General features: G+C 37.9%; 1 protein-coding gene across 7 annotated transcripts in view; it reads right to left on the bottom strand.

Moving 5' to 3' along the window:
- The window catches only part of Mpdz (multiple PDZ domain crumbs cell polarity complex component), a 157290-nt gene that overhangs the window by 81555 nt on the left and 49238 nt on the right, over nt 1–26497 (bottom strand). For all 7 annotated transcript variants that reach the window (XM_031377738.1, XM_031377742.1, XM_031377740.1 and 4 more), the window contains exons 5-16: nt 25418–25557; nt 24317–24530; nt 23225–23353; nt 21573–21782; nt 18236–18350; nt 17842–17930; nt 9141–9303; nt 8270–8341; nt 5321–5427; nt 3327–3473; nt 2354–2518; nt 635–820 (exon numbers count right to left, since the gene is read on the bottom strand). In XM_031377738.1, coding sequence (XP_031233598.1) covers nt 635–820; nt 2354–2518; nt 3327–3473; nt 5321–5427; nt 8270–8341; nt 9141–9303; nt 17842–17930; nt 18236–18350; nt 21573–21782; nt 23225–23353; nt 24317–24530; nt 25418–25557 — 1737 coding nt within the window. The remainder of the gene's footprint in view (nt 1–634; nt 821–2353; nt 2519–3326; nt 3474–5320; nt 5428–8269; nt 8342–9140; nt 9304–17841; nt 17931–18235; nt 18351–21572; nt 21783–23224; nt 23354–24316; nt 24531–25417; nt 25558–26497) is intronic.

Genomic DNA, 26497 nt, shown 5'->3' on the forward strand with positions numbered 1-26497 from the left:
GAGGTCTTACCCTTTACAAATGAAGAAACACAAAAGGAAGCCATGCGACACTTGTGCTACAAGCGCATGGTCTAGAATCCTCAGAGACAGCTTGAGTTCAAGACTACTAAGAGTAACACCTGTGTTCTATCAGACAGTGCTTAGCATTTCCACTTTGCCCAGCACAAAACAATCCAAGGAAGGGTGCAGGCTGTACTGAGCCAATTTATAAACAATCATAAATTTAGTAAAATGATTGGAATGTTGGAATTTGTGATATGTCCAAGTATAAATTCATCTTCTTTATTATACAAAAAGAAATAGCTAATACTTTATGGATTAGTACTAAAGTGTAAGCTGTAAATGAAGAGCACAGAAATAAAAATATTCCCCAAATGACAAAGAGAACCCACTGTATTATGATACTCCTAAACTGTATTCTGTGGTTTCCTCAATTTCTCAAGCTAAAACAAAAATCAGTTCAATAAATATAATGCTAAAATGAACACTGACTACATTACTATCCTGAGCAATTAATTTGAACAAGAAAATGCTATTACTAACTATAAAATATTATTTCCTTTTATCTGCTAGTAACATTTACTTGTAGATTATGGCATCCTTGTAGCAATTAGGGAAAGTGGGATATATTTACCTGATAGTCTAAAATGCTGAAGCCCAGGCCCCTGCTCCCTTTCTCCAGCTCTATGGACTGAACGCCTGCCTCCCACATGGCCAGCGGTGCTTGAATCTCCTCAGCATTCTGATCCATGTCGGACATCGCCAGCATGGGCTCCTCTGTCTCTGAGGACCCAATGAACTCTCCTAGATCTATATGAGGCTGAACAACAGACCAGACATCTCTTAGATCAGAGGGATTAGCTATGACACACTACAAGAAAAAAATGTTGGGTTCCTTTGTCTGTACCAACCAAAACATGCTCAAAATCCTAAGTCATAAAAGGCATTAAAAATATAAGCTAACATTTCCTATAAGCTTATTTAGTGGTTATGAATCTACAGTACACTTTATGGGTGACTATCCCTTCTTGTATACATTTGAATCACCTCTACATGAAAAATAAAAAGAAGTGTGTCGTTGTTTTTAACTATAAAGAACTCACAAAAAATAAGGTGAATTCAAGAAAAAGGTGGTGTGTATAAAGTTTTGTATTAATAAGGTCTCTACAGTGCATAGAATTATATGGATTAAGTAAGGGTAACTGGGCTTCAAATATTAACTTCTCTCTCAGAACAATACAAAACAAAACAAACAAAAAAACAGAACAAAAAAACAAAAGAAACTGAAAACAGGTTAAGCCAACCCCATTTATCTATATGAACAAATCATATTTAAGAAAGGCATGTTTGTCAGAATAAAATTCTAGTTTGTATGCTGCCTTTGTCTTTGTACTGTCTAGAGCCACAGAGACAAACCTCCTCCCCTGCTCTCCTGTGACCATCCCACTCACACCAGATGAGCATAGCCATGGCTCAGCCTTTGAGTGGCACACAATTTGGTGGAATCATGTTTCTTGTTCTTTCCTGTTATGATCACCCATGTAAATGATAAACTATGTACTTTACCCTTTAAGTGGCAAAATTATTCCATTGTATTGATTCTTTCAGCATAATGTAAAAGAAATCCCTCCTTCATAAGATCTTACTAGGGGTCTATGTGGTATCACCTTCCAAAAAGGTGATTACCTCCGTTCTTGGATATTTTGATTCAAACAAGATTAAGAATAAGCATACAGGAAAAAGACACGTCATAGAAAACTACTTGATGTGAAGTGTGAGTTAACTTTCTTATAATCTCACACTAAAATGTACAAATGAATTAAAACCCAAACATATATTAAAACACATCTTTCTATATTTTAGCTATTTACTAAATAGTTAACTGCAAACCAGATGTGGCTGGGTGGGTAAATAAAGGTATGCTTCTCCATCTGCATACTATTTGCATACTTCTGCCACTTGGGGTCAAGCTAGTTAATGAGGGCACTCCAAGTCCACATGGTGCAGTGATGCCTCCTGTCAAGTAAACAGCATTCTGCTGGGAGTACCTACTGCCAAGTTCACAGTGTGCAGTGTTATCTGGTGCAACCCTTTCACCTACAGAGAGAGTCTCCATGAGATGGGCAACATCCTAACCTACATTTTACAGAAACAAAAACTGAGGCTCAGAAAGAAGAGGTGACGTGTTCAGGGTAAGCACCAATTCTGATTTAAGCCCAAGCTGTTTGAGTTCTAGATCTTCTGTATAAGCATAGGCCATAATAAAAAATCAAATCTTGAGGTAAATAAAAACAGCTTAACATTCTAACAGTATTAAGCATCAAATTTAGCCTTCTCTCTGCAAGCCTCATACCTTTTCTGTGAGTTCAAGATCATTTATGTCCAGGCTATCCATTTCTGACAGGGCGGTGGGTGGCACAGTCCGACGGCAGCACACCATTGTCACGTCTATAGGCAATTCTTTTAAAATATTGACCACATCTTGATGGTTTTCCCCAAGCAAATTTATACCATTCACCTGCAGAAAGACAGGTCCACACAAAATAAGTTCTATAATACAAAGGTCTCTGTGAGAGCACCATTTTCCCACAACGTAAATTTCTTTTTGATAATGGCTGTGGTTCTGCCTTGCCGAGACCTGGAGTTAGACTGTGCGAGTATTTCTAAACAGGATCTGAACGGGAATTCAGAGTCTGGCTCTAACTAGAGCCTCTCTAGTACCATGGTAAAACCCAAGCTTCTCTCTAGGTTTGATCTGTGAGTGTATGGTAGGAAGAGAGAACAAAAATATTCCCAATGGATGCAGGAGAAAAGACTACAAAGAATTAGCATTTAATGAATTTATTAAGAAAGACTAGAAATGGCATATATAGTATGGTAAAATGTGTTTAAAACTGGAAACAATTTTTTCTATCTTTTTAATCTCTGCACTTAAAAAACATTGACAGATTGCAGAGAAACAAGTACCAGTAGAGAGCTACTGAGCGACAAGAATTGAGTGAGTGGGGACAAGACAGGATAGGTTTGCTATCTGTTGTTATTCTCTATGGAAGCACATGAAGGTGTTGACTATTCTAAGAACTGAATATATGCTTTAAAAACTCATCATGGAAGTTTCATAGTCTTTGAAAGCTAAAACAGCATAAAACACAACGGAACAAAAACCAGCAAAAGAGAACATATGGAACTGGATCTGCAAATCAGTCTACACACATAGCTTTGGTATCTCTGCTTTGGACTGACTTTATGATTTATTCATCACTATTACTTCTCCAGCAGCCTTTCCCACCTTGCATCATAGAAAGAAGAATGTCAGAACGTCTTACTTCCAACAGCTCATCTCCACTGAAGAGCTTCCCGCTGTGTCCCACAGGGCCTTCTGGTAGCACAGACCGGATGAAGTGGTGGCCCACTGTTGCTTCCAGACTTATCCCCAGCCCACTGCTCTCACTAAACTTGCTCACATGAGCCACCTGAAATGAGAAAGGTCATCACAACTCTAACATTCTCTTGCTTCCTTTCTACTCATGTAAATTTTGTTAAGTTCATTCAAAAAAAAAAAAAAGGTCAAATTTCTCACAAAAATCTTTAAAAACCTTACTGTAAGCTGCATATCTCTGTAGCACTAACAGTGGAAAATACTTATGTTGAATGGTTTCACAGACCAAGACTAAAGGGATATGTCTGGCGGCAAGCACCCGAGAGAATTCTCAGCAATAATTCCTCTAACCTGAGCACAGCTGGTAGCCTGGAGACTCACACCTGGGACCTGCTGCTGCTATGCACACCATGGGGTGTCTGCCATGTGTCATTTCCCACAAATAGTAAGTTTATCAGACAAGGCCTTTCATATCTTAAAGTGGTTGGTGAAAGGTCAGTATGAGAACAAAGTCACCAGACTGAGCTGTGATACTGGGAAGATTCTTCACAACCCTGAAAAACCAAACTAGAGCTCAATTACTCTTAAGAAACAGCCGGGTTCCCACAGAAGAAACTAGCTATCTCTGTCCCACACCCCAAGTACACAGCAGGCAAGGGGAAGGCAGAGCTACTCCCACTGACCTGAGCACAGGTCACAAATGATGTGGTCCTGTTGTGCAGCACCCTTCTGCTCTTAAGAGAGGACTGGGGATATCATCCAGACAACAGGTGCACAAGGGGCCTTACAGGTTCAGCATTGGTTCCAATATAGATGAAAGGGCCTTTGGGGGGTGGCACCTCCCACTCAATTACCCCCTAAACAGCAAATGTCTGCTGTGCATGCCAATCACATTAATCCCACCCATGAAGTCAGTGCTAAATGAAGTGCTCTTCATCTGGCCCTACTGTATTACTCCCCAACTTAAGAGATAAATGCTCCTTGCTTGTAGTTACTCATTTTTTATTTTACTGTTAATTACCTTGAGTTTTTAAAAACAAGTATTGCTATGAAAATGAAGTGCAAAATTGACAATACTGCTTAGCAGTGAAAGTCAAAGCTACTTATAATATATATTATCTGTTTTCTTTTACCTCTTAAGGTAAAAGAAAGGTGTTATAAGTAAGGGTATTATAAATATGGGCATAAGGGTATTATAAATATGAAAAATTAAACTGAATGTAGTGTTTTACTTTTGAATTTCCTGACATTTTAATGATGTGTGTCAACTTTGTTACCTTTTATAATAGCAAACCACGGTATCTTAGCTAGATACACAGTTAATAAATATCCAACGCTAACATAAGTGATATAAAAAGTGAGGCAGAATCAATGTATCCAAAAAGGTAAGTGCATAAGAATGATAAAGGCAATGATGGGTAGAGCATGGTCCACTCTTGTATGTTCAACACTAGGGAAAGGGAAGTAGAGGGGTCAGGAACTCATGGTCCTCTTTGTCTATAGAGAGAGTCTGAGGCCAGCCTGGGCTACATGATGCCTTGCCTTAAGTGAGGTTTTTAACAAGGAAAGAAGGAAGGTAGATGAGGAAAGAGGGAGGAGGAGGGACAGCTGACACCTCTGTCATAGCTCATGATAAGCCTGAATTTATTTGAAGAAACTGCCATTCTATTCTGGTTCTTTCTATAAATCATATGTGTAAGAATCAGGAAAACCTTTCTTGTGTGTATATTACTTACACCACACTCAGAAATACTGAAGCGTGATGACACATGAGTTCTCAAACCATGTATTTCAGTCCCTTAGCAATACTACAGCTTTGAGAAACTCTAGACCTCTGACCTCTCTCCAGGCCTCCTTCCAATGAGTATCTTTATTTTCCCCAAGAATTTCCTGCGGAGACACAGGTACAAGTGAGGAAACAGGAAGGGCAAGCTAACCTACCACTATTTCATAGTTAATTCCCATAATCCTCTGCCACTTGGTCAGCAGGGCAGCCTCTTGCTGCACATCTTCAGCTTCTTCCAGCTCAGTGGACAGCAGTGGATACCCTGAAACAGTCAAAGTACTGAAGTCAGTGCCAACACAGAAAGCTCACCTTCTACACCAGGAAGGCGGAGCACAACCTTCCTGTTGTACTCATCAGACTCTTCATAGGTTCTCTCATATTTAATTGAATTTTAATTTTCTAATTTAGACTAATGTTTGCATAGGCAACTGTATTTTTTTAAAATGGATGGGTTTAAGCTTTAGCTAGACTTTCATTTCAAGTCTCCACACATTTTCTAATGTTCTTTAAAAGAATAAGGATTCTGGACTGCTCTCAGACACATGAGCTTTTCTACTGGAGATATTTCAGTAAAACTGTGTTCAGGAGAAAAAGAGGCTATGATATCACCTCACACACATACCAAGTAAAGTGTAACACACAACTCTATTACCAGGAAAATATATATAAAAGTATGAAACAATGAAGAAATGAGAATGTGGATTAGGATAAAAACCTGTGGTCAGAATCCTACTAATCAGCCAACAAAAAAAAGGAAAAAAAAAAGCCATCAAAGCCAATAAGAAAGAAAGTCGCCAAGCAAGTGACAAAAATGATTGCAAATACAGAATGTGGAGTTGAAAGCTGGCACTGACTGAGGAGCATCTCTGTGTGTCTCTGTCTATTTCCACCAGAGTTCTTCCCCTGAGCTAGAACCCTAGCCCTAGAACATGTACACTGTGACCTGGTGCTTACTTTTTAAATGCTTTCTTTTTAAAACCTTTAATAGAGATTCCTTTACAGTCTTTAAGGAATATTTGAGAATTCAGATTTTTACCAGTTACCTCATCTCTCATTGCAGGCTCATCATGCTTTAGTTAATGATTCTGAACTTGTCTTGAAAAACTGGACAAAGTTGATAACTATTTTTAAAGGTCTAGTCATATGAAAAGTCCTAGGTTCAATGTCTACCTTAGAGAAAAAAGTCAAACAGGACTAAAAAGTATCCCTGTGAATAAGTGTTTTCTGTCCAAATTAAAATTTAGTTATGTGACAGGTAACAATCAACAGTGAACTGGGCTCATACAGAATCTTTAACCCTAGTTCTAGGAGCAGAGGTCATTTCCCCCAGTTCATCTTCAATCCTGTGTGTGTATGTGTTTGTGTGTGTTTGTGTTTGTGTGTGTGTGTGTGTTCACACTGCTCGACAGGAATATAATGGGGAATTATTAATGGAACATAGGAAATTGGATGATGCCGTCTGAGCTTCACATTCATTCACCCAGCCCAAGGCCATGTCATTCTTATCTCCCACCTGCTTCCAGACTACATTTCAGAACTTTGAAGATACAAACAAAAAGCCACAGAGTCCTCTTCTCCAACACTGGTGAATAGGCAAGTGACTACCCCGCCAAGTCACCATCCTCTAGAAAGGCAGTGCATCCCACCCTGCCAGGATGGACAGACAGGATGGACTGTACATTAGAACCAATTCCAGGCTTCTCTTTTATTTCCTTCTTTGTTTTAAATAGCTCAAGTACTGCTGATTGTAAGTCTGGAGGTGCTGCTGATATCCTTCCACACACATATGCCAATTTCTCATTAGTTGCCTTTTCTGCAGCAAAATCAATCTTTCTCCATCTTCAACATCACCCCTCATGCCCATCCTCATTTCCTATTTAAAATCATGTTCTAAGTATTTTTATCCTTTCCCTAACTCTTGATATTCACTTTAGCCCAAGTATTTTCTTTACTAATTAGTGTAAAAAATGGCAGAATGTAATTAATATGTATGAACACTACACACTTTCCTTCTAGGATATGATAACATACATAAAATCTCTTTAAATAATAAAAGTAAACTAAAACTTTCCACAGCAGAACTAATAATGAGGCCACAGACTGAAGAGGCGTCTGAACAGCAGAATCCGCACTACCAGACAGGAACAATTTTCCACTTGTTCAATGGCTTTAAGTCACCAAATACCCAGCAACAGGACCGGGAAAAGAAGCAGGAGACAAGGCATAAAAAGAGGGTAGATTTGGTGTGAAATATGATAAAATGCTGCATCCTAGCAAACCTATAGTGAGTATTCTTAGATGGTCTCACCAATTCTCTGTAAAACTGCTACCAAGCCCAGTTCTCTAGGTTAATGCTTGTAACCCAGAAAACTACAAAGTATTTATCAGCCTCCCCAAAATAGATAGGTTCAGGAAGTATATCCTGAAATCAGCACTCAGAAGCCATCCTGGGCCACATAGCAAGACCTTGCCTTGGAAAACAATCATCACAGCAGAAAACAATTAACAGAACCAAAAACCAAAACCAAAACCAAACAAAACAAACAAGAAACCCTAGATATTTCTATTCCTTAAAAAAAAAAAAAAAAACCTAAGAGTTTCTGTGTTTGTTTTTAAATATTTTATATTTTACTATTGTTTCACAGTTGTGTAGAGACATGTCAAGTCCATATAAACAGTTAAGTTACAGCTACACATATTACCAAATGATACCTCAAGAGTAATTCTGGCGTGCATGTGTACGTGCACGCGCGCGTGCATGGTGCATGTGTGTGTGTGTGTGTGTGTGTGTGTGTGTGTGTGTGTGTGTGTGTATGTATGTATGCATGTGGGTGCATATGTCAGAGAACAAACTGATTCTGCATGAAAATTAACAAACAATAAATAAATGAATTATTTTAATCTTAAAACGCACTTGGTTCTATTGATAAATACGAATTTATCAACCTCCCTCTAAGAAGTGAGTAGCATATTTATATATGCTTAGTATATATGCTTAGTATATAGTTAGGCTTTAGTAACTTAGACTGTCATAAAGACTTAATCCCCTTGTAAACATTATCTCTAAAACATAATGAACACCTGAGCCTGGTTCTAAGTGTTACCTTCTTCTTCAATTGGCAATATGCTGGTATTTCTCTTCAATGATAAAGATTCTTCATCTTTTTCACAATTTTCTTAAAGATAAAAATATTTTAAGTTAAATTAATAAAACAGATAATACAACCATTTGAATTTTTCTAAACCCATTTTATTTGTCTGACCCACCAATTAGAGTTAATTTTGAAGAGACCAACTCAACAGTAACCATCTGTACTTAATATCTTCCTGTAAGTGGGCTAGGACCTTCTGGAAACATGCCTGCCCATCTCCTAGGAATGCATTACGTAGTGCAAAGCACAAAGCTCAACACTGTTAGAAATAAACACCCTTCCATATAACAGCCTCACACTGCTGATTATTTCAGTAATCTGCAGGGATATTCATGGAGAATCACCAGAAGCTTGTGGGCCAGCCAGATTAGCCATACACAGTGGTAAACAACAAAGAAGCCCACTTCAATTGAGGCAGAAGGTAGACTGGCACCTGAAATGCATGTGAAGCTATCCTCTGACTTCCACATATCCCTGTGCGTGCTTGTGTATGTAGAAATGCAGGTACACACACATACACACAAACACACACACAGCACACATATGCCTCTCCACAGTTCCTAAAAGCATCAAACACATCTGTTTCCCCCTCCCTGAAGACAAATTCTTGATGACACCCAAATTAAAGTCAGGACAGAAAGAAAGAAGAGTCTATCTCCAATTGAGAAACAGAAATAGGACGTCTGTTTTACTCAGGAGCCCATTCTGAAGCAAATGCATAAACCCATGGTTCCAACTAACACCAAAATATTTTTCTACAATTTTTCTACAAAAATCACTTTAGAGTTAGAAGATAATGTTAAGATAACACAAAGGTCTCTACCAGCTGGGAGGTCCACATCTTTTGCTGTGTCTTCTCTTGATGGAAGCTCTGCTTCCTGGCTTGCTCCCTTCCTCATCAGTGTCAGACGCACTGTCTGTCCTGTGTGACGTAACACTTCTACTGCTTGTTGATTGGTAAAACCCTGAAGGTTGGTGCCATCGACCTGTGATAACAAGATACATTAAAAAATCAAAAGCTAATGCAAAATGTGTATTTATCTCTTAGTACTGAGTAATGGACAGGGAATGAATACATCCCTCACTGGGACACAGCCACAGCCTCCTAACACACACTGTGTCCAGGAGCAATGGTGGTTTGCTTGCGATTATCTCAAGGGTTGCTCTACTTTCTATAGATCCTGTGGTATACTTTCAGGGAGTGACTGTTAAGATCATTAACTCCCTAGGTGATGCTGATGCACAATCAAATTTGGAAATGAGCACCATGGGGAGTCAAGGACAGAAAGCAGTGAGGAAAACATTCCCCCAAGACTCTGTTGTGTACTTATAGTACTTTACATTGCCTGCAAATAAGAGAAGTGAACATTTGAAACTCACATAGTCAGCAGGTAATAAAACGCTGTGAGATCCAGAACAGCATCCTCTATGTAGCCTAAGTATAACTGTTACAGAAAAGAAATACTAAAATCTCAAATTAAACATCTGAAAACCATGTTTTTGACTTATCTGTACATATGTGTAACATACAAAGACACATCTACTGTCTACATGTAACAAATGGAACAGTATATGAAATGTGAATATTCAGAAGAAACAGAGAGGAAATGAATACTTAATTCTTTTTCCTGGTAGGGATAGTCAGGCAAAGATCTAGAGACCTGGCCTGCGCAAGACAGTCTCACACTCTGACTCCTTGACTCTTGTACAATCCTTCTAAGATACATGGAAACATGGACACGTGCGCCTGACTCTATCCTTCCCCATAACGGATCTTCTGATTTCCTTTTGTAAAGATTAGAAAATTAGAATAAGAGAGAAAAGACTGCAACAGAATCATAAACAAGGGGAAAACATTCCTATACCAGTAACTGAAGAATGTCTAGAAATGGTGTGGAAACAAAGGCTGAAAGCAAGCCAGCCTAATTTTCATGTGCTCATCTGGTCAGAGAAGAAATGTTAGTAGAAATAAAACCATATTCTCTCATTAAAAAGAGGTGGTCCCTGGCTGCAGAGATGGCTTACTTGGTAAAATGTTTGCTGAGCAAGTATAAGAATATAAACTCAATCCCCTAGAATTCACGTACAAGGGCTAAGACAGGACTGAAGTGATAGATCAGCAGATAAGGATGCATTCTATCAGCTCTGACATCCTAGGTTGGATCATCAAAACCCACTTAGTGGAAGAAGAGAATGGAGTCCTGAAAGCTGTCCTCTGACCCCTGCATACCATGGCATATGGAAGGCACAGAAAGGATCCTTGAGGCTTGTTGACCCAATCAGCAAGTTCCAGGTTCAGAAAGAGACTGACTGCCTGAAGAGCCTAACTGTGGAAGACATGATATCAACTTCTCCACATTTATGTGCATCCATGTCCACCTACACACAAATGTGCATACATGTGCTCACAAACACAGACACACACACACACACACACACACAGGAGGTGATCTACTAGTGGTCTACTTAAACATAGATAAATGAAAAATGTCATAATTTAAAAGACTTTGGTTTTAATCATGTTTATATTTGTGTGTGGGGGGGGGAATTGTATATATAAATGTGATGCTTGTGGAGCTCAGAAGAGGGTATCAGATCTCTTGAAGCTTTGAGTTACTGCCATTTGTAATGATGTGATGTGACACAGGTGCTGAGACTGAACTCCAGTCTTCTTCAAAAAGAGTAACCTACTGCTGAGAGTTCTCACATTCGCGATTGCTAGCACTCCCCTTTCTGGTTTCTAGACCAGGCTAACCTCACGTGTACAGAGATCCACCTGTCCCTACACCACCAGACCTAGTTTTGTTTTGTTTGTTTGTTTTGTATTCTGTTAGGTAGATATTTAACTCTGATCACATTATATATTCTTTGGGCTTTAAAGACAAGTTTTACTAAAACAGACGGGCATGTTATATGTCTGGTATCATAGTGATAAAGAAACACAATGGGAGACAGGCACGGTGCTACAAACCTTTAAATCCCAGTACATGGAGGCAGAGAGGAAGATCACCATGAGTTCAAGGACATTCTACACTACTTAGTGTTAAAATAGCCTAGGCTACAGAGCAAGACAGTGTCTCAGACAACCTTAAACACAAAACGAAATAGCCCAAATCTGAACACCGATGCCCCATAAAATTCTTTAAATGCACAAAACTTTATGCTGCAAGTGGTTGTTCTAAAATCATTTTCTATATCTCTTTTAAAAAGAAGTTTCATTAAGAAAAATCTTGTACAAAGAATTCTGTTTAAGCATATATAGAAAAATGCATTTCTTTCTGTTTTTAAAATATGGTAAATTAAATTTTAAAATATATTTTTTACCCAAATGCCACAGTATGGTCCCAGCAAAGAAAATCTACTTTAATAGACTAGATTTTAAACTATACTTCAGCTAAGATTCTTAATAATCTCACCATAACATGGAAATAAGCCACCTACTTTCCAAGAACTCCAATTAATGGTGCTTTATACTAGGTAGGGCACATGGAAGCTAGTATTATTATTAATAGGGTTAAAGGCAATTAACTTGATATCCCAAAGTTTCATGGATATGTGTGTGTGTGTGTGTGTGTGTGTGTGTGTGTGTGTGTGTCCAGGCCAGCAAAACACCAGTCCAGGTTCTGTATTTAACTATGGCCAGGCTTGACTACAGGAGAGCTGTGGTATGAGCTTCAACTCAGTGATACCACAAAGGAAAGTAACACAAGTAGGTGCAAAGTTGAACAGCCTCTGCTCATCAGAGAAACACATGCACTACTCTGTTACCATGTAATGCAGGTATACAATCAGCCAGAGAAATCATGGAGAAGAAATACCAGTTACGCAGTTGAGAAAACCTGCTTCCCTAGCATACCCATGTGGCTTGCCAAGCCGTCCTCCAACAACTCATCTCTACTAATAAGAAACTGAGAATCTATTTCTGTCACAGAATATTAAAGATAACATCTGACATTTCTCATTATCAATCATAATTCTATGCTGCTTTCAACTGTGTGTCACTAAATAACTAATAGGTATTCTGATTCTATCTGTTGACAAGATTAGCTAACATTTTAAGACAAAAAGAGGCTCTTTATCAAATGATTGTTACATAGAATGCCAACACAGAAGAGTTTGGCGGGGGGCGGGGGGGATCTACTGGCAATTTTCTGTCCTTGTAGTGTACAAAGGAAACGCTAGAGGTCCACAGAATACAGTCTGTAAAAGAAGACCAAAGTAGCTTAAAATTACAAAATAAATGCTTCCTCAAAATAGTAAATAACTTTTAGTCTTCTCAGCACCTCAATAAATACAAATTAAAAATAGATCATAGCTCCAATATCTGCTGTCAAAACAAAGCCAGAACAAGTAAAGTCTATAATTGTAAAACTGCAACTAGGAATGAAGGAAATATTACCAATTTATAGGAAGGCCACAAGAGGGTGATACTTGGCACAGAATGAACACATGGTCAATGGGAAAGCCACAGAGGATGATGCTTTGCATAAAATGAACACATGAACACAGGAAGCTCTGCACAATGCTACCCTGGGGTTACGGCATTTCTAAATTAAAAAGTAATTAGAATATAGGTGACAGTAAAGACAATCTTATTAAAAGCAAGAGAAGACTTAGGGAAAGTACACATCCCCTTTAGGAGAATATTTTTTTATCACCTACTTGGCTAAGAGGAAGTCATCTTTGAGGATCATTTACATAGGAATGAAGACACTGACAACCTGGAGGAAGCTACTGTGGCACTTAAAAATCTGAGATAAATCTACTTTATCAGTAAACATTTTTGTAGTAGAATACATTAATATAGAAAGTCCTGTATCAGATGTTTGGAGGGTCTCACATGGTTCTTTGAAGAGCAATTCAAGGGACGTTATATTTTGTCCTAAGGTAATGCAATTGAATCAAGAAGCTTGCTAAAGGATGACCAATGGATAGGCCAAAACAGACTGAGAAAAATCCATGAACCTCAATCCTACACAAAGCACTATAGGTAGCTGAGGAAAGCTGGGAATGGGAATGCCTCCCCAGGGAAGAACACAGCAACTGGCTCTGCAGTCCCAAATGGCCAGCTCTGCAAACCTACATAGATACATAGGTAGCATTGTACGAACTAAACAGAGTCTATTGAGGAATATGTATATATATACATATATTCTTGCAATAATAATTAGTTTAAAATTGCATGAATTTAAAGTAGAGAAGGGCAGGTATGTGGGGAAGTTTTAGGGGAAGAAGGAAGGGGAAGAGAGAAATGTCAAAATTAAATTATAATCTCAAAACATTTTTTTTAATTTGCTAAACAATTGAATACAGAACAATCAATTGCTAAGATATAAAAGTTCCACTCAACATATCCAAAATAAAGTGAAAACACATCCTCATAAAACCTTGTATATGAATGTTCACAGGAACATTAGCTCTAAGAGCCAACAAATGAAAATACCTCTCATGGCTGAACTGACTAATAGGTAAGTATGGCAAAGCCACTCACAATAAAATAGTACCTAGCAATGAAAGAAAATGTACTACACAGATGAACCTTGAAAAACAGTATGCTAAATAAAGCAGTCAGTTACAACGGACTAAATCCTATGTGACTATACTTATAGGAAATGTCCCAAGAAAAGTACAAAGACAGAGAAAGCAGGGAGCAAGGAATACAGTAATGAAAGTTTTCTACAACTGAACGCAGTGCTGAATGTCCAACACAGGACATATGTGAACAGCCACTGAATTATACAACTTAAAGGCCTAAGAAATAGAATATATAAACTATTTATCATAATGCTGATTTGAAACACTATCTAATGAATTGACATAGATGGTTGAAAGAAAATGTACATTTTAAACTCAAATTTATTATGCTTGATGGTTTTATGTCAACCTGTCCAAGCTATAGTCATCTGAGAGGAAGGAACCTCAGTAAGAAAATGCCTCCAGAAGATGAGGCTACAGGCAATTCGGTGGAGCATTTTATAAATTAATGAATGATGGGGGAGGGCCCATCCCTGAGCTGGTGGTCCTGGGTTCTATAAGAATGCCAAGCAAGTCATGAGGAGTAAGGAAGCCAATACAAAGGAGTACTCCTCCACAGCCTGAACATCAGCTCCTCTCCAGGTTCTTAATATCTGAGGTCCTGTCCCGACTCCCTTCAATGACTGGACTATGCTGTGGAAGTGCAAGCCAAATAAACCATTTCCTCTCCTGTCAGAACGTGATTCAAGAATGGAGTCATGTGAGAATTCTGAGTAATTATGAGAACATACCAAGAAAACCAAACAGAATCTTGTGACCCCAGTTTCTTTTCATTTTTTTTCACATCAGTTAAAAGATCTTACTACTGAGAACACACAGAAGATAAATTACTGTGAATTATAATAAGATAATAATATCCTGGTGCTACAACTAAACCACAGTAACAGTTCAAATTTAGATATGCAAAGGCACAAGGGATGGGAACAGAGCTATAGAGAATAGGGAAGTGCAGATATATGGGTGCAGAGACTCCAGAAACTACAAAATGGAATACGGGTATTTCTTGAATCTTGAGGTATTTCGGAGTTATTTAAAGGGAGAAAAAAAAGAACACACATCAGGAGCCAGGCAATTTGACCTCAGATTCTTAAAAACATTAGATTGTCCTTAGAATGTGTTTTCCTGTTCCTCCCAGGTATTACCAATAGGAATAAGTCTAACTTCAGATACTGATCACTGCTTGCTCTTGTTATTCAATTAAATGCTTAAGCTATCCTTGTATATGGCTCTGATTGCCACATACGGTTTGTCCCTGTGATTGTATAGAGCTTGAACTCATGACAACTTTACTCAGGTGGCTGCTCTTAATTCTCAGAATACAAACTGTCTGATGCTCTGAATAAATTTCACTATTGCATGAGACTTTAGCCTGCCTCACTTCCTGACTCCATTCTCCTGGGTCCTACCACCTTTAGAGAGGTAAACATACCCCGCACACTTTTAGTCATGATGGTTTCTCAGCAGCAATAGTAACCTTAACTAGGACAATGGTACAGGGATCCAGGCTGTCTCTTCATTCTCTCCATAACTCCCAAAATAAAAAGGGGGGGCAGTGACTCATTTCCATTCATGGTAAGATAGAGATGCACTGAGAAAGTCTTTGTAGCTATTGCCCAAGTAGGAGGGGAAGCTAAACTTGATCTTTCCACTGGACTTCAAAAGATAAAAATACAGTTAAGAATTCAGTTTTAATGACAGGAACCCTGTGGGAGACATACTCTAGACTTTCCAAGGGCAGGAGTAATATTCCTTATTTTTTTTCTAAAATGTGATAGAAAATATGTAACAACAACAACAACAACAACAAAAACTTACCAATTTAGCATCTTCTAATCATCAAATTCTTAGTGGTAAATGTTTCAGACTGGTTTGTAGCAACATTAGGGTTTTCCATCATGTCCATGAATCAGTGTCATGCTGAATGACAATTCCCACCATCTGACTCCACAGCCCCAGAGCCACCTCTTCCACCTGCATTTCCTGACAAGTTTGGGTCATGGCAGTGGGATCACACATTTGTCTCCATACCTGGTTTAATTCAGTTAGCACATTGTCCTCAAGACTGATTAAGGTTGCAGCACATGACAGAATTTCCTTGTTTAGCAGGTCAAGATGCTGCTCCATCTTTATACTATCTATTTTGTTTATCCAGTTGTCTACCAACAGTATCTGGGCTATTCTTTGGCTTGTGCTATGTGAAAAACAGTGTTGTGACTAAGGAATCTTTAATCAGTCAGCATTCGACACCAATATCTCCAAAATGGTATTAAAATAAACACTGGCAATGAGAAAGATCCTCTAGTTACAGAAGTTTAGATAGAGGAAATAAACTAACAAGTTTCCTACCTGCAGGGCATCCAACGGTCTTTAGTTTTCCTATGTGCACTGGAAATCCCTAAGAAATCATAGCATCTACAGGTGGCCCATGTGGTTAACCTAAATTAGTTTCTCTGTCACAGAGCAGTTTGAAGAATCTAGTATCCACTGAACAGCTGGTTAGTTTTCTCTTAACCACCTGAAATGGCCATAGACTTAAAGCACTGACTTTTCTAGAATACCATAATGACCAGATTAAAGACTTCTGGGTTTATTTCTTTCACTGCTATATACTTGTAGAACAGAAAGGAGCTCATCTACATGACAGTGTCATTCTGCAAGGCTTAAAAAAATATACCTGAAACTGAAAATCCAGCTACAATAAACACCAGGACTTCAATCAGAATATACACAGGAAAATATACTATAATTTTTAATTTAACAAATTCATTATGACCATAATTCAAATACATCAGAAATTATAAAAAAATTTCTATTTTTGATTTAAGGAAGTAATGCTTCTGTCCAATGTCCCATTTAAGCTGAATATAATAAATTTGGCAACTATAAAGACAATGTCAAGCCACTATAACTAGATTAAATGAATGGATCTGGAGTTGGGGAGATGGCTCATTAGCTAGAGTGCTTGCTATGCAAGCGTACAGACCTACATTGGGATCACAGTACCTATGTGAAAAGATCGGGTATGGTGGTACACTTCTATGATCCTAGTGCTAGGAAAGAAAGACATGAAGATCCTTGAGCTATGGGGAGGGGTGGTACCCAAGGAGGGCTTGAGTAATGAGGGGAAGGATTTGTATGGATGAGACTGGAAGGGGGTTTTAATCAGGATGTAAAGTAAATTAATTAATTAATGGGAAAAAATCCCTGGGATCAATCTAGAAAATTGGTGACTCTGTCTCAAAAATCAGGCAAGCGGAAAGAAGAAAACATTCAGTGTCAACCTCTGGCCTCCATATGTGCAAACACCAGCAGATAGACACACCTGTGTGCATACACAAACACACATGCACACACAAACACACAAACACACACACACACATGAATACAAACAAACAAAATAATAATGTCACTAAGTGCAATTCCTTACTAAGTAAAATCAGAATGCTAGGTCCACAGCTCAGTGGGTAAATTGTTTGAGCCTCAAGCTTGAGGAGCTGAGTTCAGATCCCTAGTACCCATATAGAATCCAGACAAGGCCGTGTAGTCTTTACCTCAACAAGGAGGAGACAGAGACAGACAGATCCCATGGAACTCACTTGCCTGCTAGTCTAGCCAACCAAATGAGCTCCAGGTTCTGTAGAATCACTGTCCCAATAAGTAAACACAGAAAACTATAGAAGAATACAACAAACATTGACCCCTGGCCTGTGGCACACTTGCACTGTACCCACACATACAAATACATGCATATCATACACACACAAATATATAGAGAGATAAGATAATTATTTCATTATAAGATTTTAGTTTTATTTCCATGTATATGTGTGGATGTGGCTCTAGGTTGTTCAACACAGGTTCTAGAAACCAAACTCAGGTCCTCTGGAAGAGTATTCATGTTCTTGACCATCAAGCCATCTTTCCAATCCCAGAGAACATAATTCTTAATCACAAAAACTGCAAAAACTATTATTAAATGTGTAACTTACTGCTATAATTTGGTCTCCAATTTGTATTCTTCCATCATGTTCCACAGCACTGCTTTTCGTAATGCTCTTTACAAAGATTCCGGAAGGTTCTAAGATTAGAAATAAGCCAAATTTTTACTATTTATAAAGCACACACAAAGAAAAGCCATCGTCTGCCTTCTACATAAAAATCCTAATTATGACTAAGTACTTAGGGACAAGCCACATAGACATTTAGTACAAAGAATAAGGCAATTGTTCAACCTGTCATATCAGTCACCTACACCAAATTATTTCTGAGAAAGCTGTCAACAAGTTTGTTCAACAACAGGAAGCATATAATGATTGAATATCTCATAATACAGATAATAGAGACAATTGCAACACTTAGAAAATATTTAGCGTTTAATATTACCTAATTTTTTATCTCCAATATAACCAGCAATGGTAATTCCCAATCCTTGGACGTTTTTAGTGAGTTCCACATCAAACATCTCACTTTCTTCACTTTTCTGAGTAGAAGCATCAACCTAAAGCAGTATCAATAAATAAATCTTTAGATAAATCAACATGTAAGAAAGACTAAGGTCAAATTTAAAAGTCAAAGACTCAATGCCATTAAGGCATCTCTGTTCTGTGTAACTGGTCCCTTACCTCCTGGCAATACAGACTGAACATTGCATTTTCATTCAGAAAAGAATGTAGAAAAGAAAGCTGAACCTCCCCTCATCAGACAAACTTGATATATAAACAAAATATTAAAGATTAAATAGCTTCCTGTTAATAAAGTATTTTCAGATATATCTTGTTATCTCTAAAGGAGCTGGGATGTTGAAAGTCCAAATAAGTCATGTTTTAAATTGATATCAAAACTTAAGATTTAATGTTACCACTTAAATCTTTCTAAACATCAATTTCTAGACAGCCACCTACCAAGAAGAGTAATGACCAACTGTCATTTATTAAACAATGTCATTGTAAATGTACTCTGCATGCCTTCATTTCTTACTCCTTATAACAATCTAGAATTCCCTACATCATTTGTAGGCCAGTAAGATGTCCAATTGCATCAATCTTTCCCCAGAGGAAAGATGTTTCCAAGGACAAACAGCTAACATCTGGAGAGGTAGAGCTCAAATTCCAACAGTGTGGTTGCAGGAATCCTGTTCGTAAATGATGTACACAGTATGTAAGACTATACAACATGGGGTCTCAGTCTCCACAAGAGAGTTCCCACTGTTACTTACAATTTTTACTTTATTCTAACACCATGAATAGGAGTGAGTCTCCCCTGCAGCCATGTTAATAAGTAGGCTGGTGACTTATTTTTTAAAAGAAGTAAATGGCATCAAGGATTTTTTCATTGTCTTTTTACATTGTTTTGTAAATTAAAGATATTCATGAAGAACGTGTGTCTCTCAACACTGGCATCCTCTTGTTCTGGAACAGTATCTGAAAAGAGCTTTCTTGAGTTTAGGCCTTCTCTCATATATATTCATATAGTTACAATTGATTGCTTGTTGGACCACAGGTAAAGATGACTCCCTCAGTTAGGCATTAGTGAGCTGACACATGATGTTATCAATAAGCCACTGGTCCTATACAGTGGACCAGTGTGATGTCAGCAGACCTTCCAGTCAACCCTACAAAAAACTCAAGGCAACGAGCTTTAATAGCCATGCAGCTTGGGGCTGGCCATTGACATTTTCTGATCTATGTAAACAGTTATCTCACTGACAGTCCACCTAAACGAAGTATAATTTTACAAGTAAAGTTGGATTTATTTTTCATTGCACATAATTATCTGTGCAAACTTAGCAAAAGTTTAAAGTTTAGATAATTGCAAGAAAATGACAGGATAAAATCTGCTTCAATTGAAACAAATGTGTTTGCTATTTTTAATAAGTTATCCGAGTGCTATTTTAGAGGGTGGCAATTTGACTATCGAATGGTTTTAAACGGGGCACAAGCTTCAGAAATGATGATACACAGAGAATAGACACTGTCCTAAGCTTTCATTACATCAAGTAGTTTCTGGTATTGCATTCATTTATATATTGCTGAATAAAATGTTTTGTTTTCCACAAAAGAATGGCATTTAAACACTTCCACAAACAAGCTTGCTTTCTTCTTTCTCTCTGCAAAAATAGCAACCAAATCCAGTCCTAAAAACAACAGAATCATGAAAATTTCAAGTGGGCTAATAAAGCTTTAAATGGCTTATGGAGGAGGTTAGGTTATTAACAAAAGAATTTGTACCAACTGATTAGAGCAATTTTAATAAAAGAAAATATGGATATTTTACATGTATGAGAAATGGATACAGGAATGGAACGTGTTAGAAAATTTATCTAGAAATGGGTAGAATTTGCTTCTAAAATGTTTAAGACACTTTTGGGTGTGTTTATTTTATTTTATCCACTGTAGTCTTCTGACCTTAAACCAACTGATATAACTTTTATTTCTATTATTTTTCTGATATAAGTTTTAACTTTCAAGAATTTTGAAATTTTCCAACTTCTTTTCATGACAAATTTAGGACAAATATGGGATAATACACCAATAAATCATGATATATGTACCATGGCCAACGTGCCATGCCAAAGCATTGCTACTGCTTTAAACAAGTATTTACAATGACAATCACTCATCATAGATCTGTTAATAGTCCATAGCTTGCACAGATTAAAGATGACACAGGGATGTCTGTAAGCCCCATCCATTCCCACCATCATAGCTCCCAATTCCCAATTACCACATAAGAAACTTTCTAGAGAAAGTTATTAAAAGGCCATGATTAGGATGATGGCCCAGTTTACAAAGAGGCTTCTAGGTAGGACAAATATAGACTCAAATATCATAGGCATTTAAATAATACAACACTAGAATTTGATATGTGCTTCAAAATATCCATATAAAATGGTTGCTTACAGAAAGTGTGAAGTGATCTCCTAGAATCGTTAAGCAAGGAATTCTCAATAAATAAAACATTAGCTTCTCTATAGATGCTTTTTGTTCCATTCTATTAATACATACATGTATCAGTAAATTTAACTTTTAAATAAGCATCTGAATGCTGTTTGCTTAGACTTTTATGTAGAGGAATTTTAATCCAGCGACATGGCTACTCAAGCAAGGGATCGTATCCAAAGACTTTCTGTATTACAGTATGATCTGGATGAAATACAGGCATGCCCTTAGTATACACCTTTAATCCCAAACAATGTACATAAGGTTAGTTGGTGGGAGGAAGCCACTATGTTTAAATGTGAAGTCTAATTGAGGGGCAAACAAAGTGATGAATGAGAGAATGATTTTACAGAATGAGTCAGAGATAGGATACATCCAACTCTCAATAGAATAGCACAAGAAAGTAAAGCTATTTAAGAGCAGTGCAGGGAAAGACAGTCAGCCGGGAGTCAGTGCAGTGAAGTTGAGTTTATTCCTGAGTTTATGAAGATCAGTAGAGGCAGTTAAAATCAGAGAATAATGAGCCAGAAGGTTAGAACAAATTGGGAGAGTTAGTTTAAGACCAAGCACAGCAATTCTGTGAGAGGCTGAGAAAAGCATTATTGAATCAATCAGCTTGGAGGGTGGGGGTAGTTTGAGCAGAAGAGATAAGTTGAACCAGCCAGCCAGAGTTCAGAAAGAAGTAGAAAGGGTGAACTTATTCCACAGTAAGCCTCAGAGACAACAATTACATCCAGTGAATAAAATTTACTCTTTTACATCAACAGTTTTCAACTACTTACTCGCATCTCTGAAGTAGAAGATGTGGAAGAGGAGAGGGTGATGCCCAAAGAGGAGGGTGCAGGAGTTTCTTCTACAGCACCTCTGGCAATCATCAGCTTAACTCTATTTCCACACTGCCTAAGGACTTGGGCTACCTGCTCACTGCTCATTCCTGCTAGGTCCGTGTCACCAATCTTTAGAATGTGGTCTCCACTGCATAATCTCCCATGCTGATTTTAAAAAAGCATTCAAATAATAAGGCACTTCAATTATCACTGCAGTTGAAAAGTTTTAAATGATCTAAAGACAATAATACAAATGGCAATAATAAGACATGTCAATAATATGAAATTAAATGTTAAATTGTACTATTAACTGTATTTTGACATCCAATGTTGTAAAAGCAAACAAAACTTACAGATAATTTGTTAAGTCAATAGCTAGTATTTTTTTTCCAGTTTGACTTCTAGTTAAAATTCACATGAAAATAAAGGATGATTTTGTGTGATTTTTGGTTTTGAGGAACAAGAAAAAATGTCTTTAAGGATAAAGTATAAAGTCATTGTGCAAATACAACTCATATTGATTGATTAGAATGTGCTATAGAACACAAGACAATACACGAATGTTCCTACAGTTTCTATCTTGCCTTTTCAATTATAGATACCACAGATAATGAATTTCCAAATGGCATTCTAGTGAAAAGAAAATGAAGACAGAATAGAGTGATATGGACAATATTTAAAAAAAAGAACACCAATCTGAAATGACAGACAGCTCTATATTGTACATCACAACAGTTACTAGTGACATGTGGCTGAAAAATAACAGGCAGTGACCAGTCCAATTAAGAATTAATTTGACATTTCATTTAATTTTAGTGCATTTAAAGCTGAATGTACTTTTATTTTTTATTTCCTAGCAAAATATATATGGTTTGTCCTTTTCTCTCAAGCATGGTGAAGTTCCTTTGCTATTGCTAGATGTCATCTAATCCTTAAATGTTATTTTATTAATAGCACTAAAGAGTTGTTGCTTAACTAAGCTTTCATTCGTGAATATGAGGATATATGATGAACTCAACTTCCAAGTTTAAGTTCAAATCTATTAGTGAAAACTATAGAGTTATAACCCTATGAAGGGTTATAAATGAAAATATTAAACATAGATAAAAACCACATCAACTTCCTACACACACACAAAAAAAATGGCACGTCTTATAAGCAATAACATGTCAACAAACTAAGTGGAAAACAGGCTGTGTCATGTACAAAGATTGTAGCAGAGACCCAGAACTAAAGGGGCAGCATGGTGGGTTTTACTGTAGTAATATCCACTTTTTACATAATGTGTTTTTTGAACAGCTGCCAGGGTCACAAATATATAACTACCAAACAAAGGGTAGACGTTTCTACAGGGATTGGAATCATCAGTCTGGTTCAGTCTGAGCTTCTTCTGGGTATGCCATGCATAGCCCACAAGAGTACTTTAAGCAAAATCCATGACTACTTTCAAAGTATTCTCTTCCAAGTGTAAGAGAGTACTTGAAGGCCAGTCCAATAAAATAAAAGACTCTTAGTTGACCAAATTTTCTATTTATTAAACAGAAAATTGCTATGATAAAGCCATAATTTTGGGTTAAGAACAACAAAACAGACCTGTGATAGCTCACCTGGTCAGCTACTCCTCCAGGCAAAATTGTCTTGACTATCACACCAGTTGCTTTTCCTCCTATGATGCCAAACCCCAGGCCGGACCCATCGTTTACCAGTTCTATAGTTTCCACATGCTGCCAGTGCATCTAAAATAAAGGCTTGATGATGAGTATGTGGTTCATATAGATAGAACCATGTCTGGCATTAACCAAGTCTGGCTTTTCATTTAGTACACCTCCCTTTTAACAGATTGCTACCACTATTGATGTGATCCTTCTTACAGTTATCAATACATCATTATAGTGACTGTATTTAACATACAGAAACAGGCACTGATTTTTAAAAGTATTTATAAAACTTCCTTGATCAGAAGTTCCAACACAACAGCTGCCCTAGATTAGGACAGTCTCTATCTAACTATGCCTTGAAGTTGGATGCTAATTTTTATAAATTTATGCCATCGCTGACAGCTAACTGTAACCATATAATGATGATGTGCCACACCCCTTCAATCCCAGTACTCAGAAGGTAGAGGCAGGCAGATCCTAAGAATTCAGGACCAACCTGATCCACACAGGGAGTTCTGGGCCATCTAGGGAAAGACTGCATACACATAAACAAAGGAAAGTAAAGAAAGGGGAAGGAAAGGAAAAGGAAGTGGGAAGGGGGAAGGAAATAGAGGGGAAGGGAAGGAGAAAGGAAAGGGAAGGAAAGGGGAGAAGAAGAAGGGAAGGGGAGGGGAGGGGAAGAGGGGAGGGGAATGGAGGAAAAGAAAAGGAAAGAGAAGGAAAAAAGACAAAACAAAACCAAGTGAAATAAAGGTTTTTATTTACTTATAGGTAAGTATTATTACTTATAGATAAGTGTTATTAAGGAACTCCATTTTTATTAATGCTGCCAAAGAATTATGCAAGGTAAAGGCTACTTTAAAAGTTTAAAACTTACAGAATTCAGAAATAAATATACCAAGTAGGAATAAATTTTAAAAAATCCCTAAAAACTTAAAGCAAGCCAACAAAGCAGCAGGACCTCGAGGAAGCAGTGGGCATTAGAAAGTGGGCACAGTTGGAAGGACCAGAGGTGGTGCCTTCTGATCCTCCACTACTCACTGGATTCGAGTGGGCTGAAATGGTGCTGGCTGCAGATGGAGAGCGGGAAATCCGTGGGCTGGAGACCTGAGGCAAAGATCCCCTGGCAATAATAAGCTGTACGGTGTCTTTGGCCTTCTGCAGGATGCTAATGGCCTGCTGGTGTGTGATCGTCTGATCTAGAGCCTGGCCGTTGATGGCAAGGATCTGGTCAGTCTCCTTAAGCCTGCCATCTCTATCGAGGGAGGAAACGAAGTGATGAAAGTTGTGAATGCTCTCAAGGAAATGACAGTTCCTGTGGCCAGGACTGTTCAGGCCACTTTAATCCTGGTATAGAATATACATAATGTTAAAACTTGTACCTACTTTTCAAAGTGTGTGATTTGGCTCCCATGCTTGTGGCCATTCCATGCTATGTGAACCACTGTCAATGAACTCATTTCATCAACCGCTGACTAACTCACTCATTTACAGATGGTCCTTCATGTTAAAAATGAAAGTGTGTATTTCTTCCCACTCTGACTACATTAATAAAACACGATTCAAACTATGATGAAACAGGTCGAGTGATTTTTTATTGAAAGTGAGGTCCAATAATAACAATGAAAAAAGATTATCTTTGTTTCTTAACCTACTAAGATATAATTAGTATGTGTGTAACATTTGCGTGCATGTGCATGACTGTTTATGCACCTGCGTAGGAAGGCCACGGGTGGACACTGAATCTCTTCCTCTACTGCTCTGGACCTCAGTTTTCAGACAGTCTCTCAGAGAACCAAAGCTCACCTTCTTGGCAACTCTGGTAGTCCAGCAAACTCTGGCATATGCCTAGCGTTGCTGGCCCAGTACTGGGTTAGAGATGTGTCCTCCTCATCTGGCTTTTTTATGAGAGTCCTGGGGATCCAGATGAAGGTCCTCACGCTTGTACAGTCAGAACTTCCGCACCTCACTCACCCCGTGACTCTCATTTTGATGAACTTGCTTTATACTCTCCAAGTATAACGGCTGCTAAAACCTGGTTAATGTCTGATTATTTCAGCTTTTTCTTTGCATTCATTTCCTCCTGCAGTGATCAGAACCCTTCTGTGTTACACCCAGAAGAAGCTGCTGCAACTATCTCACCTGTGAGCCACGCTGCCCTCTTGAATCTCCTGTACAAATATCCCCAGCTCTCCCCTGTTTTCACTTCTGAGCCCAACAACACTAAAGCCGAGGCCGCCACATGGAGGTTTGAGGAGCTCAAATATTTCCACATGACGACCCTGTTCAGGAAACAAAATAGGAAATAGAATTAAGAGCCAATTACTACCTTGTGGCAATGGTGCATATTTTTAATCTCAGCTCTTGAGACCGAGAGAGGAGGATAAGAAAATTGTGGGCAAGCCTGGGCTACACAGGAAATGGAGGCCAGCCAAGACTCCATAGATAAATCAAAATTAATCTAAAACAGTCTTAAAATCAAAACTAAACCAAACAAGAAACATTATTACATGGTGCAGTTATCTCACTGGGGTATTACTTTGATTATTAGAAGAAGGAACTAGAGAAAGATCAGTTTAGCAGTAGTCACCTAAAATATAACATTTCACTTTTCCAGAAGCATATTTCTGGATTATAGCACAAAATACTCAGTTTAAAAATGTAATCATTTTTCCAAATGATCAGCCTTGAAATATAAACATGTACCATAATACAGACTGAGCAGGTTGTATTTATGTACACACACACACACACACACACACAAACATACACGCACACACGGGGGTGGGTAGGTGGGAGTAGATGGTCAATCCTAACCATAAATTTATCAGGCATGCAACTTTTTAATCTACTATTATGTGTCAAAAAGATTCACGAGTGTTTTGTCCCAATCACACTGCCTCTCATCCCCTTACCTCCAGCTACAATGCCCTCATTGCACCTCATACAGACAGGGTACTCACACTACCAGCCAGGTAAAAATACCCAAATTTACTCCTTTATTCCATTGATGTCTACCAATGTGTATGTGTATACATGAGTGTGTATGTCTATTGTGTAATTAATAAAAAAAAAGACCATTAAATTGAAAGCATTTGGCAGGAAGAAGGGAAGGGTAAAATGATGTATTACAATCTCAAAAATTAAATAAAATGAAGTGTAATAAAAACACCTGAACTAAACAAATTTCCTCAAAATTCTTTTTCATTATAAACCTGTTCA

This window comes from Mastomys coucha, unplaced genomic scaffold (assembly GCF_008632895.1).
Source record: "Mastomys coucha isolate ucsf_1 unplaced genomic scaffold, UCSF_Mcou_1 pScaffold18, whole genome shotgun sequence".
In the NCBI taxonomy this organism is placed as follows: Eukaryota; Metazoa; Chordata; class Mammalia; order Rodentia; family Muridae; genus Mastomys; species Mastomys coucha.